The sequence below is a fragment of the Xenopus tropicalis genome, chromosome 4 (genome assembly GCF_000004195.4).
Source record: "Xenopus tropicalis strain Nigerian chromosome 4, UCB_Xtro_10.0, whole genome shotgun sequence".
NCBI lineage: Eukaryota > Metazoa > Chordata > Amphibia > Anura > Pipidae > Xenopus > Xenopus tropicalis.
Window position 1 is genome coordinate 137,639,812 of NC_030680.2, and position 17,715 is coordinate 137,657,526.

General features: G+C 43.1%; 1 protein-coding gene across 3 annotated transcripts in view; it reads right to left on the reverse strand.

Moving 5' to 3' along the window:
* LOC100170549 (uncharacterized loc100170549) overlaps nucleotides 1–17,310 on the reverse strand; it is a 78,379-nt gene extending 61,069 nt beyond the window's left edge. The window contains exons 1-2 of one of the 3 annotated variants that reach the window (XM_031899896.1): nucleotides 17,165–17,310; nucleotides 3,023–3,121 (exon numbers count right to left, since the gene is read on the reverse strand). In XM_031899896.1, the coding sequence (XP_031755756.1) occupies nucleotides 3,023–3,107 (85 nt within the window). In that variant the 5' untranslated portion in view covers nucleotides 3,108–3,121; nucleotides 17,165–17,310. 3 annotated transcript variants of the gene reach the window in all.
* Nucleotides 17,311–17,715: the final 405 nt, after the last annotated feature.

The window sequence follows — 17,715 nt, forward strand, 5'->3', positions numbered from 1 at the left end:
GCTCACAAGAGAACGGTGGTATCGGAACAGTTGGCAGCCCCAATGTGGAGTATGAGAAGCAAAGAAATTCAACAGCTTCTTATTTTTGGTTCAAGTATTCAGTAACCGGTCTCTTATCTGTACATGTCTGTCTCTAAAGCCCAACAATATCCAACCTCTTGGCCTTCCCTATTAAAAGTTGAGCATATGGGCTGCAACTCGCAAACAGTATAGATATAGAATAGAATATATTCTGATAGATAACAGGGTCTGTAACTATAGGCAATAATATCCCCACCTCAAGGCTGGTAGTGCTTCTCAAGTACATAGTAGCAAGTCGGCATGCCACCCAGAGAGGTGCTTCCCAAGGGCAAGATATGCCGTATGCACAGTGCTATTAGGGGGTTATTATGTCTGGTTAGTACACAAAACATCTGCTCAACAGCCATTCAGTGGGACTGTTTATCCAGAAACAGGTTGGACAGTCCCTACGCAAAATACAACTTTGATAAGAGCAACACGAAGGTTGAGTGTTCCTATAACAATATCATATTAGCAAACAGGAAGACACTTTCCTTAGTGGACATTTCTAATTTTCTACTTCTTTCTTAATGTTGCCGAATGACTCCCAACCCATATCATCCTCTGACCGCTTTGCCTGAAGACTTGAGCCCAAATACAATGCAGCAGCTCCATTCCTCACCTCTTAATTAAACGTACGTCAGTGTTGGGATGACTAATGAAACACTCACTTTTCCTCCTGATATGGCTTTTGAGGATTGCCATTATCTTAGTATCCTTGAGCTTTTCTAGCAGTTTCAGTATTTTGACTCCAAGGACCTCTGCAATCTAATGATGTACGTTCCAACATGACAGATTGCAGCTACCGGGGAATTTAGGAGATGGAGCCAACAATGTACTGCTCAGAAGGTGAGGGTGATAGAATGTCCTTGAAGACTTAACAAAGGCCTCAACTGTGTTAAAGTTGAGATAGGATGTGTGTTCATACACTGTAGGGGTAATATACTATTGAATAGGACCAAACCTAGAGAGAGGGCGACATTTATATTGATACGTAACCCAAGTAGCTCCATATCCCATTATGTTACTTACTATCTACAGCCAGATTAGCCAATACCAGCAGGGATACTTTGGGAATGCCAATGTGTCAATGTGGATTGCTTGCATATAGTTAATCCTAGACATCAATTTGATAAAAGATGACTGGGAAACAATACATAACAATGGACCCAATCACTGTGTTCCTATCAGTGTGTAGTACAACTCTTAGGGCCATGACAGACGGGGAGATTAGTCACCGCGCGACAAATCTCCCTTGTCGCGGGCGACTAATCTCCCCAAAATGCCATCCCACTGGCGAGAATGTAAATCCTCTCAAGGAAACTTCTGCAATTTTGGGAAATCGCGGGGCCGTGTATGCCATCCCACCAGCGATTTACATTCTAGCTGGTGGGATGGCATTTTGGGCAGATTACTTGCCCACAACAAGGGAGATTTGTCGCGCGGCGACTAATCTCCCTGTGTGCCACAGCCCTTAGAACCAGAGGTGGCAAATTTGTGTATAAATGATAAAAGGGAACCAGTCTAATAATTGACTTCCTGGAAATTGGGGGATCATTTTGGCCCTATCCTAAGGCTCCCACCAAATCTGAAGTTTGTCAAAAATTTCATCTAAACCAGTGATCCCCAACCAGTGGCTCAGGGGTAACATGCTGCTCCCCAACCCCTTGGATGTTGCTCTCAGTGCCCCCAAACCAGGTAGTTATTTTTGAATTCCTGACTTGGGGGCAAGTTTTGGTTGAATAAAAACAAGATTTCCTACCAAATAAAGCCCCCTGTAAGCTGATAGTGTGCATAGAGGCCCCTAATAGCCAATCTTAGCCCTTATTTGGCTCCTCCATGAACATTTATGGTGCTTGTGTTGCTCCCAAAGTCTTTTTACATCTAACTGTGGCTCATGAGTAAGAAAGGCTGGGGACCCCTGATCTAAACGAAATACTTCTGTGCAAACCATAAAGCACAAACTCGGGTACAAGACTGGTCACATCTCAGCGCAGATCATTCTTGACTGTATTTATTGCAGCTCTCTGAGACCAAATCCATGCAGGCAAAAAACATTGTGCGTTTGTAAGGGGGCATGAAGCCATGAATAAAGCCGGCACGCATTCCTTTCCCTTCCACTGCACTTCATAGTAATCACAAGATATATCTTTCCTGCTTCAAAGGTTAGAGTCTAATGCTGCCATTCCTACTGTGATATAATCTCCTTAACCATTCCCATGCTAGCCAAGAACAACACCATTCCACTGGGGAGCATATTGCTTCTGTGCCCATCATATCTCACAGTGCCTAAAATGTCTCACTGATTCTTCAAAGGAGCCCATAGGGCGAGTATTATAGCCCAGCTTCTGCCTGACTCTTGGAACATTGGAGCCATGTACAAACAGGATATTTAGGACCCCCTTAAGACTTGTAATTGGCTATATATTGTTTGTGGGGGTCCAATAATGATGGGTAGGGTACCCCATTGGTAGCTACCATACATTTATGTTTCAGAAGGACCTTTCCATCTACATAAAAGTCCATGTAGGATCTCCATGTGAAAAATAAGCCCTAATGGAATGTTGGCACCGTGTCCCCCCTCCACAGACCCTTTTACGAAACATTGACGCTGCCTTATCTGGTAAAATAGCCTTGTGTTGTATGTCTGGTCCATAGCAAAACTGAAGTTCCTTTGTGGCTGCATTTGCTGCACCATAAATGGAGTCCACCGGCTATAATTAAACAACATTTTACATGCGTTTCTAAGGTGTGGAGGGCATTAGTCTAAGCACAAACAGAAGGTCTCATTGGCAGAAATGTATAATCTGATGTCCAGGATCCAAGGTGAACAAATGGGAATTTGCTTAGCAAGATGGTCAGTATCTAAACTAGACGCCATTCTGCACACACAGCAATGAGGTTATTCCAACAATAGAACATACATTCATGAACGTATTAGACAAACAGAAGAGTGAGATACCTAAATAGAAGATGAGCAGGAACTTCTTTGCCCTGATGGATTCCCAGAGAGTCCTCTGCAACCCAGCGGCTTCCCACAACTCCATCCCTCCAGTGTCACCTGAAAAAAAGAGCCTTGTTACGTTACTTTGCTTTTCTCAAGCTGAAAGAGTAACATATTTATAGTGTAAACAGAGGTCTGAAAGATGCCAGACTCAGGCCAAATTGCTCTGTTGGCTCCAGAGACCCTGGAACGGGAACATAGATTCTTGTTCTCTCTGGGGATTCCAGTCGCTTCTTTGGGTAAGGAATGGTCTTTATTTATAAAAGGACTAGTAAAGTAATTCCATAAAATGAAGCCTCATTTTTTTTTAAATGGGATCAGTTATTTAGAAAGCTCTGAATTACATGAAGGCCGTCTCCCATAGACTCCATTTTAGTCAAATAATGCAAATTATTAAAAATGATTCCTTTTTCTCTGCAGTACAGTACCTGTACTTGATCCCAACTAAGATATAATTACCCCTTATTGGGGCAGAACAGCCCTATTGGGTTTATTTAATGGTTAAATGATTCCCTTTTCTCTGTAATAATAAAACAGTACCTGTACTTGATCCCAACTAAGATATAATTACCCCTTATTGGGGCAGAACAGCCCTATTGGGTTTATTTAATGGTTAAATGATTCCCTTTTCTCTGTAATAATAAAACAGTACCTGTACTTGATCCCAACTAAGATATAATTACCCCTTATTGGGGGCAGAACAGCCCTATTGGGTTTATTTAATGGTTAAATGATTCCCTTTTCTCTGTAATAATAAAACAGTACCTGTACTTGATTTGGGGTGGAAAGTCTGCATAAGAATTAACACCATTGTATTCTACAGAGCTTACCTGTTATCGGCTATTTAGCCATGTCCCCTTTTGCCCTATTTTGACTTAAATGGCTACTCCATATTTACTCCATGAGTTCTCCCTGTGACCCTCATTCTCTCTCATGCCCCACCACTTGAGAACAGAAGATCTGCATCATTTAGATCTGTTACGGAGGTTGTGTGGGTTATTACCTCTTGCCAAGACTATAGAGCAAACAGCTATTATTTTATAGTTGAAGGATTTGTCATGGGGCCCACAGCAAACTCTTCAGCTTTGTTTCCTTCGAACAAAGATGTTTAAAGGGGAACTCCACCCAAAGTTTTCTAGCAACATTGCAATATACATCAAATGTAAGAAATATGCAGCCTTTTTTTATGATTTTTACTTGAAACAGTTCCCTAAGCCCCGCCCCCTGTTCCCCTGCTGGTCTGGCTGGCTACTTTGTGACTCAAATAAAATGTAACATTAGTCACCTGTCCTCAGCCTTCAGCCTGCATCCTCCCAATCCCACAATTCCCTGCACACGTGATGTCAATAAGGAAAGGAACATCCCAGTGCAATGCATTGTGGGTTATGTAGTTCCTGCATGCTGTTACAATTTTTTAACATCAACGTTTTAGTCCCTCCTCCACTTCCTGGATGTCAAATAATGTAAAAGAGAACTATTTGCAGTGGATTCCGGCATATAGATATGGTATTTATTCCTACTTTTTAAGTAGCGAATGTGCTGCAGTCACTATCATTGTGCAAGTACATAGGCTGCTTCTGTGCTAGGGTGGGGCTGAGAGGGTCCAAGCAACCAGCAGCAGAGGGGCCCCCCAAGTGCCAATTCAGCCCTTGAACTTGAGCTCCCAACATTCTACTGATAGCTGGGGACTGATGGGAGGATTCTGGCAGAAGTAGTTGAACAACACCTCTGGGATTGCAGGTTGGACATTGCTGATTTATACAACACCCCTAAAGATAGGGGCCCCCACTTTCATGCATTGCCAGTGGCCCTCTTGTCTCTACCAGATATACAGAACCAATGAAATACACAACACTCCTCCAAGCGCAGGGAAGTCAAAATACAAGTAAAGTCTTTCTGGGAAAATGCCCCATATTTTGTTTTGCCTTGAAAGGAAGCAAGTGATGCGTTAATGGGGAGAGGGACATGAAATATGTGAGTCACCCTGGGGGTCACAGCTATAAATGAGTCTGATCAGGGGGAGGAGCTCATTTAATTGCTGAGCTGGTTCTTCTCTAAATGTGCCCGTAGCAACCAATAATTGTCCCAATCAGCAAAGTCAGTTTAGTTGGCCCATCCGTGACCGAAGCCTGCTGGGAGGGAGGTGCCTTCATGGTGTGTGGCAATGTGGGGAATCTATTGAGCTTCCAGTTCCATCCCTGTAGCACTGACAGGGGCCTCCCTTCATCTCTAGCTCCCAGTATTGTAATATAAACATAAAGGGAAAGTAATCATGGGATTTTTTAATAGTTGGATGTAAATACAGATCAGGCAGCAGAGAAAACTAAGAGCAAACTCACTACAATCAAAGCCAATTCAGGTTCAATGGCCTATCCCAGGGCATTCTGCAGTCAGGTTATTGGAGTAGCCAATAACACACGGGTTGTTCTGTTGCTGAACTACAATTCTCAGAATCCTCAACAGCCTTCATTATATAGGGCAGCAGACACAATTCTCCTTTGTGTTATTTTCCCCAGGTGGGGGTCACTTATTTTCTATAGTGTGTAGTGTGGAGGCAATGGGAAATGTATATAACAGATGTGTATGATAATGATATTGTCTATGGGAGAGGCCATGGGGCTGCTCCTGGCAAGGTAACACCTTGGGGAGATAAGGATTCTCATAGGAAGTTCTCATAGTCTCTATGCTCCATCATGTCCTATAGAGATGTAGCGAACCTCACAAAAAAAGACTTCAATGGGAAGGCGAACTTTAAAACCTAGAAAAGCCATTTCTGGCCAGAAAACTGATTTTAAAGTTGTTTAAAGGGTGCCACGACCTGGACAGTGACATGCAGGAGGGGGATCAAGGGCAAAAATTTCTCTGAAAAATACGTTGTTGACACAGCGTTGCGTTTTGTGCTGTAAAGGGCAGAAATCACACTACATTTCTAAACTTGTGTAATAAACTGCTTTAAACGTCCGGCGTCTACATGCCAATCAAGTCGTGTAAAGGTTACAGCCGGTTCAATGTGTGCTTGGTGCTTAGCGCACTACTATGAGCAGCACACTTGTCTCCAACACACAGACGGAGCTGCAGTACACAATGAAAAGAAGAGTAACAGTAATCAGAAAATAAAAGCAGTCCTTACAAGGACTATTGGGTTACAGCAGATGATCAGCAGGACAGCTGCCCCCAGCAGCTACATACAGAGCAGTAGAAAGTAGATTACTAGTCAGCAAAGCTACCTAAACTGTCCCTCAAACCCCTGCACAGCTCTCTCCCTATGCTAACTCATCAAGCACACACAGGCAGAATGTAAAATGGCTGCTGGGCTTCGGTTTATATATGGTAGGGAGTGGTCCGAGGGTGGTCCAGGAGGGAGAGCTGCCTGATTGGCTGCCATGTATCTGCTGGCTCTGGGGTGAGAGGTCAAAATTTGGCTCCAGCTAAGGCGAACCCAAAATTGCGAACTTCGCTAAAAGTTCGCGAACTTGCGAACACCCGATTTTCGTGCGAATTAGTTCGCCGGCGAACAGTTCGCTACATCTCTAATGTCCTACCTCTCTTGCACATTGGTGGCGGGCACTGAAACACCCGTGGATGGCTTGGGTCTTTATGCCCAAAAGGCTTATACACTATGCCAATTAGGGTTGCCACCCAGCCGGTATTTGACCTGCCCAGCCAGTAAATCACCAGTTATGGAAGGGGCTGGAATTACAAATTTACTAGCAATTCAAATTTGTAAAACCGTAGGAATGCCTCCCTTCCCCGACCCTCTCTCTGCAGATAGATTACCCCCAGACCTGCCTATACTCTTCCTTATTTCCCCGCCCACTCTGCTCATTTCCCCACCCATTTTGCTCATTTCCCCACCCACTCCACACATTTACCCACCCACACCGCTACTTTCCCCACCCACTCTGCTCATTTACCCGCCCACTCCGCTCATTTCCCCCATCCATTCCGCTCATTTCCCCACCCACTCCATCGATTTTCCCATCCCACTCCTGCTTCCCCAACCCGAAGGCCAGTATAAATGTAAAAGCAGTGGCAATGAATATTGGCCTCTGTATCAATGCAAAACCCCATAACAAGAGCTGTTCAACATTTTCACCCACAGCAGCTTACATTTCATTGCCAAAAACAAGTGTTAAAAGGAAACTTTTAATTGGCCCTTGCAGAGTGATTAATATGGTTACTTATACTTGAATGAACTTGCCTTGGGTGGGAGCACCCATGATTCTGGCGGAGGAGCAGATACAATACAACACAAAGCAGCAAACACTGTACAAAACCAATAACAAACGGAACCATATTGCAGAGAGACTATGTATGTTAAGTTCCATCATTGGTCCATAAACATTTAAAGGGCAACTACACCCATAAACTGTTTTTGGCATAATGAAAGACCATGTCATTTGAAACAAAGTTCCAATATACATTCATTACACATTTTCAATGGTGTTCAAGTTATTTGTAAGTGTAATTGCTATTGAAAGCCATGTTTGTTTACCCCTATTCTCTGGTGAAACAATGTAGCGGCTCAGTTTTCCCCCCGGGCTGTCAATCAGCAGCCTTCTGTTACATTGTATCCGGAGAAATAGTAACACTGAGAATCCCTACATTCAGTAGCAATTACAATTACAATGAACTTTAACTGAACATGTATAAAGAATTCATTCTGGAAAGTTGCTTAGAATTGGCCGGTACTTAGCAACTTTTCAATTGGTCTTCATTTCTTATTTCCTATGGTTTTTGAATGATTTGCCTTCTTCTTCTTTACAGCCCAAAAATGATTGCTTTTTGAAGCAATTCTCATTCAAATGACTGCCTGGTTGCTAGGATAATGTGGACCATAGCAACCAGATAGCTGCTGAAGTTCCAAGCTGGAGAGCTGACTAAAAAAAAGTGCAATAATTCAAAAACCACAAATAACAAAAAAATAAAGACCAACTGCAAATTGTTTGAGAATAGGTTCTCTACGGGCTGAGACAACATTCACAGAGTGTATTAAGAACAGTCCCATGTGTTATTGTGGGTAATAAATTAGGCTAACGATCAATTAAGTTGTAAAGTTATAAAGGACAGTAGTGGAGTTGGGCTCTTGGCAATGCGGGGAACACAGGGCTCATGTTTATGGTTACTACAGGTTAACTACATAAATACATTGTTGGTGGGATACTGGGAGTTCCAGTTCAACAACAACTGGGGGTCAGGGCTGTAAGTGAATCAGGTGCTGTTGTAGGTACTGCATCATAGCCCATTCCCATTGGTGCTCCCATTCAACCTCAGATGCACTACCAGATTTAGCCAAAAGTATCTTTGTTTTTCTACATTGGCACCCAAGAGCTGCCCCCTTAACACTAACACCCACACCCGAGCCCTTGGGTACCGATATGGTAAATACACAGTAGCCCTGCTGGAGGCTGCAGGTTGGACATCCTTGGGGCATATACGGAACATTGCTAACAATACAATAGGGACACGTCTAATAAATACATGTTGCAGGGTAGTCAGTTCAGCCCTGCTACGGTAGATTTGTTAGACATGTTTTCAAATTTTCAAGTGATCTGTTCACCCTAAACTTGCCACTTTTATCCTCATCCCCAGCTCATAGGGCCCCTGGGATATTGGAAGGCCAGGGAAAATAACATTTCTGCCGTATCCAAAACAACAGCCCTTTAAAGGGTAAGACAAGAGTTAGTGCTTCCCAGTTGCACTTAAAGCCCCATTTTCACCTCTCAATCCTGCTCTCCCCATTGCCGCCCTCGGCTGAAGTGTATAAACTACAGAAACGAAACCATATAATGAATTATTCAATTAAATCTGTTACCTTGGGCCACGCCAGCGCTCTCGCCAACGGACAACCTTGTTTCTTCTGCCAATTACTCCCAGCACCGGAGCAAATAAAAGCCTATCTTATCTTCCAGCTTCGCTCTGAGTTCTGCCCAGGAACACGGGGACGTGATGCCAACTTGGTGCGTGAGAACTCTAATAGTGGCCAAAGAAACGAGCAGCCAGGGAACCAGTGGGTAAAAATAACGGGACTGCTCTCCCTCCCTCCATCCCCATCCTAAATGGAGTGATTCTTATTCAAATTGGTACTGTCACTTTGTAATGGGAAGGCTGAAAGGGGATAGGAGCGTTTCCAGGCTACAGGAATGTAGCTGATTCTTTCTGCTCTGTGGGTCATACACTAAGCTGGGAGCCTCCATTGCTTTTCACTTGCATCCGAGACCTTAATTATGGCTGGCTGTTTGCAAATTTAACTGAAGAAGCCTCAGCAAGCTGGAAATATGCAGCATATGGGTTATATTGAGATGGAGAGATGACATGGAGAAAAGAAATAAGGGACAGTGGGAAAGTATAGATATACCAGTCCTCACTAGTAGAATCATGGCCACAATCCCTGAATGAGCAGCCCCTATCATTGTCCCATTGTGTTGGAGGTCTACTCTATATATCCATACGTATCCACACACTCATCTAAATTGACGTCCTCAGTGAAAACACTCACTGCTGAGTTGCAAGCTGTCTCTGGAAGCAACGCCAGGACAAACCGTGAGCTTTTATGGTAGAGTAGCAATGCCAAGCGTTGACTGGAAAGGTGTAATGGCCACCACCATAGGACTCTGGAGCAGAGGAAATGTGTTTTCTGATGGTATGAATTTCACTTTTGTATCTGGCAGTTTGATGGGCAAGTCTGGGTTTGGCAGATGCCAGGAAAACACTACCTGCCTGAAGGCAAAATGCCAACGGTAACATTTATATCTACAAATCGAAAGAATTGGAACACAGATTGTGAATCAGACCAGATCCCCAATATCAGAGCCCAATCTCACTAATGCTCTTGTGGCTGAATGGAAGCAAATCCCACCAACAATGTCCCAACGTTCCCAGAAATGTAGGGGCTTTGATAGCAGCAAAGGGAGGGGCAACTTCATATTAATCCCCTTGGTTCGGCAATGAGACGTTGGACTGGACACATTTGGTTTATAATATAGATGGAGCAGATTTAATCAGGGAATCTGGGGCACAGCACACCATTTGTATTATGGGGCATAATAATGTCTGCTCTGCTTTGTAACAGGTGCAAATTGTGCCCCGGTAACTCACAGCAACCAGTCAGAACACAGCAAATACTGGCTCAGTGCAAATAATACTGGAAGCAAACCTCTGATTGGTTGCTGTGGGTTTCTGGCATAGACTTTGCAACTTTTATTACATCATTTCCCCTAAAGGCCTGCTTTACCCCTGTACAACTGTACTTATAGCAAAGGAATACTAGCACTGACATATATTTATGGTGTCTTTCTATATTCCGTCTCTCTGTTTCTCTGTCTCTCTTGTGGCCGGTCTGTGGAACCTTGGCTGTTTAGGCTCAAACTGCAGACTGAGCCAGTAACATAGTCACAGACACTTGGGGCTAATAAAGTCAAAGAAAATAAATGTATATACAGATCCCAATATGTCCATTTTACAATTCCAAGTGGAAATTGAAAAACTAAGGCATTGTGGCACTTTTGAAAATGGGTGAAGGCAGGTCTGGACTTGAATTCTAAATAGACCCTGGCATTTGCAGTACACAGAGGCCCAAACAGCCCCTCCAGCCCAATAAATAGTGACTGTCTATGGCATACTGGTTATTAGTTATAGTAAATGGGCCCATATATATATATATATATGTTAGAAATCAGAACTCTATATTGTGAAGAACTCATGATATATTTTACATGGTAAAACAGTATAATTTAATGTTTTGGTCCCACCTGGGTCCCAAGGATGAGAGAAAGGTCCCCAGGATTATTCTGTGTTTGCACTTTGAACTCACAGTGAGGGCCCTGCTGTACTATATTGAGTAAAAACTCATGAAAGGACATGGTAAGACCCCATGGGCCTCTGCTGCGCTGCTGTATTTAAATGAAAAAGAATACAAACTAATTAAAATCGGGCTACAACTCGGTATTAAAAATGTATTTAAAGAGACAAAGACAAGAGCGCAGCTTGTTATATTCAGCCCCCGAGTGTCTGGCTGAGAGCGGCCGCCCTGTTGGAGGGTCTCCTTCATTTCATTTCCCGCAGGAAGTACCTCGTATTCTCTGCACACTTGGAACACAAAAAGAAGGCAAAACCCCGTGACTTTAGGTCACAGCAACATCTACTTGAAAACCTAATTAGTCTTAACACAAATCTGTGTCTCAGTGGGTTAAAGAGACTCTTGTAGAACACGTTCCCCCCCATACACAAAGGCTGAGCTTAGAGCCCCCATAAGCTGCTCACAGCCAAGTAGCAGGATATTGCAGGACAGGGACACATTGTTCCATCTTTTCCATGCTTGGTGCTTGCATAGTAAATGTTCATAAGCCGTTCCGCTGCTTCCCCCCCCCCAGCAATGCACCCTAGGGACCCACATAACTGCCCCCATGTCCCGCTTTAGCTTTCCATTACTGGTATGTTCCCCAGGGGGCCAGCAGCACCCAACTGCTTCCATCCCCCTGGGACTAATCCATTTTTTAAATACTTGTAAATATATTCATTTCCAGTAGTGGAAGACATTTAAGACATTTTTAAAGGGGAAATAGAGCACTCATTGATGTAAAGGGTTACTAGAATAGAGGCATATAGAAGGTAAGTGCTCATGGGGAACAGGTGAGGTATAAGGTAATTGAGATATAGCTGTAGCCCATTGGACCACAGTGATTATTTAAAACCACTCAGTATTGGCTTCCATGGGATTCTTGATCTATTCTTATTGGTTCTATGTAGCACAAGGGCTGTAAAGCCAGCCCTGCTGATATATAACGGTATATATATATATATATAGTATAGGCTAGTGATATAACCAAAACGTTAGTCTTCTCAATAAACACCAAATTAATTCTATAAGCCCTGTGAGTGCGGATCTCTTTGTTACTGTATCTAATTCTTCACCTGGACCTGCACCCAAGCCATTGTGACCCAACTGACATGATGTATATTTATGTATATGTATGTAGAACCCTTGCTTTGACGTAAAGAGAAATAAGTCTGCCACAAAGCATCTCACAGATCCCAGAGGCCCCTGTTTTATTCAGGAAGAAAAATCCTACAGGGTAATTCCTACTCTCTAAATCCAAATTGGGTGTAGTGTGCCTTTAAATAAGGGAGAGATAGATCACTGAGGCACCAGTCTCTAATAGACAGTATTTGGGGCATCCCAGGGCCAGCTGGGTCCCAACCTTCCCATGTAGGGCTGGAAGCAGCTGGGGATCTTGGTTTTTCAATACCTTTCATTTAGAGACAGACTTTTTTTCCTATTTCCCCCTGAATGCATTCAATTATGCAGAGAAAGGAGAGAGCAGGGTGCTGCCCCCGGGTCACAAAGCTCTTATTTTGTAGCTAAGGGATCACTATCCTTGGTGATAAACAGCACAGGGAGGGTAAAGAAAATGTTTACACAGTGTTAATTCTGTGATGGTTGGAGTTGGCAGAAAGTCTTTGCGTGGTTGGTCAGAGACCGGCCCCCAGCATGTGAGAGACCCCGTGGTTAGGGGGTAAATTTAATTTCAAGTTCAAAGGATTTTTTCTAGAGTAGGGCAATGCCCTAGTTCCATTGATAACTAACCAAGGCTACAACCGCTCCTTTATATTTTAGACAGGTCAAAAAACTGATGGCACCATCTTGGCTGGGTTTGGGTGCAGTCTATGGAGGGCATATTAGGGTTATTTTCAACCCATACAAAAGATGTATTTTTATATTATATATGATATATCTATTATAAATCTGGGGACTTATGGAGCAATAGTATCACCAGATGGATGCCACTGGATGAACATGGCAGATCCTCCACCAGTGAGCACCCAATACTGCCTCTTCCTTCTGCCATTCCCAATAATGGCATTCAGCTGTCACTGGGCACAAGTGGGGTATGGATATAACGGACTATACATATTGAGACAACAGTTCAGAAAAGTAGAAGCTCATCAGAAGTATGGGGTCCAGGATGAGGACAAGCTATTAAAGGGCTGGGGTTTGGGTGGATCAGGGGCAGAGATGGGCAGATTGGGGGGCAGCCATTAGGGGGTTCTGTTAAAACTTTAGACAGGACCCTACGACCAGTCATGTGAAAGATACAGAGAGGGAACCTATCGGGAACAGAGAGCATTTCCTGACACTTAATGATGGCATTTGGTTCTTTGACCCACCTACTCTTGGGTTTCTGTGAGCTTCTGCCTTGTTTAGGAACAGGGGGTAAGGAAAATGATATATGAAGGATAATAAAAACACAGCTAAAGCATATGGGAAGATTGAGACAGGATGGAAAGAGCTTATGGAATTTCCTACACAGGGACAAGAGACTCATTTGTTGGCTACAAAATTGTCTGCATGCCCTATTGGCACAAAATAATTAGTAGTTATGATAATTACATAATATTGCTCACTACTAGTGGGTGTACTTTTGTCTGATAGGGGTTGGGTAGCACTGTATGTTCCCCTAATGATTGTTGCCCTTCTCTAAATCAGCATAAAGACTGGAGCAAAGGTTGAACTTGAGAGACTAAAGTCAGTTTGAAGAACCAGTAGGGTTAGGGTAAGGTGGGCAGAATATGCCTATAATGCCCTTTACTGTATATTAAATATAGGAAACGCATTCTCATGTCTCCCATAAGACACTCCAAGGTCCCCCCATTATGCTGAAAGACTCCATAGACTTGTACATGTCTGGCTCATGACCATACAAAATGACAAATAAACAACCCAACATGTGTAAGAAGTTGCACAGAGATCTATAGGCCTTTGCCTCGCCTCTCTCAAACATAGGTATTAGCCCTCACTCAAGGAATTGTGGGCAGAGACATGCAGCTCACTACTTTCTACTATGTAAATCCAAAGAGAGAACAGTACAGACTCCCTCATCAAATGAAATACACAACCTCCGAACTGTATGATACTGACCAAACATACATATGGGGATATGTAATAAAAGGAGATACATTGTCCCAGGTACATGTAACCCATAGCAACCAATCAGCAGTAGATTTTGGTCTGATTTGATTACCCAAGATTTGATTGTTTGTCCCCTTTGCTAATGGGCAGATCAATGGCCTGATGCACTTGTTGCCAAAGGGGTTGGTCACCCCACAGATACATATCTGGCTGATTACTGGCATTCTGTTGTCTCGGCCCCAGTCATGAGCCAATGAGCCACTGACTCAGTGTGGAGATGGCAGCTGATATAGACCCATCTATGGCCAGCTTTACATCATTGCCATTTAGTATGATATTCTGGGGTTTTTTAGTCCTTTGGGTTATTGCATAATTTTGCTGTTTCTCCAGCAGTTCTACAGTTTAGAATTTCAACATCTATTGGGTTGCTAGGGAACAACTTACACTAGCAACCAGGCAGTGGTTTGCACAATGCTATGTATTGCCGTGCATGAAGGCTGCACATACTGTACAATACACTGAGACACACACACATATATAAACATATACAGTGGTGTGAAAAACTATTTGCCCCCTTCCTGATTTCTTATTCTTTTGCATGTTTGTCACACTTAAATGTTTCTGCTCATCAAAAACCGTTAACTATCAGTCAAAGATAACATAATTGAACACAAAATGCAGTTTTTAAATGAAGGTTTACGTTATTAAGGGAGAAAAAAAACTCCAAATCTACATGGCCCTGTGTGAAAAAGTGATTGCCCCCCTTGTTAAAAAATAACTTAACTGTGGTTTATCAATTTCAATTTTCAATTTCAATATCAATTTCTGTAGTCACCCCCAGGCCTGATTACTGCCACACCTGTTTCAATCAAGAAATCACTTAAATAGGAGCTACCTGACACAGAGAAGTAGCCCAAAAGCACCTCAAAAGCTACACATCATGCCAAGAAAGAAATTCAGGAACAAAAGTAATTGAGATCTATCAGTCTGGTAAAGGTTATAAAGCCATTTCTAAAGCTTTGGGACTCCAGCGAACCACAAATGGCAAAAACATGGCAAAAACATGGAACAGTGGTGAACCTTCCCAGGAGTGGCCGGCCGACCAAAATTACCCCAAGAGCGCAGAGTCAACTCATCCGAGAGGCCACAAAAGACCCCAGGACAACATCTAAAGAACTGCAGGCCTCACTTGCCTCAATTAAGGTCAGTGTTCACGACTCCACCATAAGAAAGAGACTGGGCAAAAACAGCCTGCATGGCAGATTTCCAAGGCGCAAACCACTTTTAATCAAAAAGAACATTATGGCTCGTCTCAATTTTGCTAAAAAACATCTCAATGATTGCCAAGACTTTTGAGAAAATACCTTGTGGACCGACGAGACAAAAGTTGAACTTTTTGGAAGGTGCGTGTCCCGTTACATCTGGCGTAAAAGTAACACAGCATTTCAGAAAAAGAACATCATACCAACAGCAAAATATGGTGGTGGTAGTGTGATGGTCTGGGGTTGTTTTGCTGCTTCAGGACCTGGAAGGCTTGCTGTGATAGATGGAACCATGAATTCTACTGTCTACCAAAAAATCCTGAAGGAGAATGTCCGGCCATCTGTTCGTCAACTCAAGCTGAAGCGATCTTGGGTGCTGCAGCAGGACAATGACCCAAAACACACCAGCAAATCCACCTCTGAATGGCTGAAGAAAAACAAAATGAAGACTTTGGAGTGGCCTAGTCAAAGTCCTGACCTGAATCCTATTGAGATGTTGTGGCATGACCTTAAAAAGGCGGTTCATGCTAGAAAACCCTCGAATAAAGCTGAATTACAACAATTCTGCAAAGATGAGTGGGCCAAAATTCCTCCAGAGCGCTGTAAAAGACTCGTTGCAAGTTATCGCAAACGCTTGATTGCAGTTATTGCTGCTAAGGGTGGCCCAACCAGTTATTAGGTTCAGGGGGCAATTACTTTTTCACACAGGGCCATGTAGGTTTGGATTTTTTTTCTCCCTAAATAATAAAAACCCTCATTTAAAAACTGCATTTTGTGTTTACTTGTGTTATCTTTGACTAATAGTTAAATGTGTTTGATGATCAGAAACATTTTGTGTGACAAACATGCAAAAGAATAAGAAATCAGGAAGGGGGCAAATAGTTTTTCACACCACTGTATAATACATGCACGGCAGGAGGCTGAAGCTGCCCATACACGTTCAGATTTTAGTCTTATTCCGCCAAATTGATTGTACGTTTAAATGTAATGATCTAAAAGTAACATTCAGATTCAAATTGTCGGATAAAGTAATACAAATAACAACAATCGAGGATGTTCTGAACATAAAATAATTGGCATCAATAGTACAAAAGCGACTTCCCGAAAATACATTGTAGGTCCCCCCAAAGATATTGTCTGATACACAATACAGGCGCAGATTTTATCGTTATCCCTTGGGTTTAATTAATGTTTAATAGACTTTAGGTATGGAGATCCAAATTATGGAAAGATTCCTTATCCAGAAAACCCCAGGTCCTGGGCATTCTGGATACAGGTTCCATACATGTATATATATATCCTATTGTAAGCAGGGTATAGGCTCTGCATGTTGCATAGTGTTCAGGTTGCAATAGTGGGGCATGGGATATTTGGAACCCCATGATTGCAGTATTTTTTGGGGAGAAACTCATGTAAAATTCCCTAAAGTGGCCCCTCTTGTACATGCACTTACTGCTCCAGGGGTAGATCCACCTCTGGCATGTTAGGGTTATGTCACACACATTAGTAGCTGCTACTTTAGAAGCTGGCTGTAGTCCAGTGTTATCCTATGGGGCCAGAATAGAATCCTTAGGGAACAATGAAACCCATATATTAAACCCATAGATAAAAAATATAATTTTGCACTAAATGTTGCAACAGTTTCCCTTCATCTGAGCCACTATGTGCCCCCTGGCACCGCCACACCACATTACACAGCATTACCCATTGCAGTGCCAAGTTCAATGCCAGGCAGCAGGCGTCTCAGTCCCAATGCAATCAGAGTCTTACAGTGCAAAGTCCCACAACTTGGAAAGAGAAACAGTAAAAGGGAGAGAGTGTCAGAATCTCACCTGGATCTCAGGAATCCGATCTAAAGACCGTACCACGAACAGAGATTTTTCCAGAACAGGGATAAGGAATGTGCTCCCAGCCGTGGGGATTACTGACCTTGTGATCATTTCTCCATAGCTGGGGGAGTATTGCTCACACTCCCTGCACCCTGCAGCACTCACTGGGCGAGAGGTGTGACAGCTCCCAGGGGAATACCTGCCCCAGGTACCTGAGAGATCTCTGCCTCCTCTATTCCCTACTGAAAGGAGCAGGAATCCTGCCAGGGACTGGGAGGGACCACAAGTTCTGGCTGCCCTGACAAGGTGTGGAGGCAAACATAGGTATATCATTTCTCCTATTGTTAGCTCTAACCTTTGATATACTCTGCACTGAGTAGGGCTTCCAGTTTCACTGCTCTAGTAAATGAGATATTTCCCAATAAAAACTGCACCAGGAAACCTGGCATTCTCATTCTCTAGTACTAAATATTCTATAGTCAGATATATGAGCAGTACATACAGTTACTCTTTTAAATCCAAACGCCTGCTAAAATCCAGATACATATTAACTACATCTTGATTGGGTAATTAGCAATTAATGTAGGTGTATGCCTACAGAATGTACTGCTTGTGTGCCAGCTTACTGGGCACCTCTGTAGCCTGGGAAAG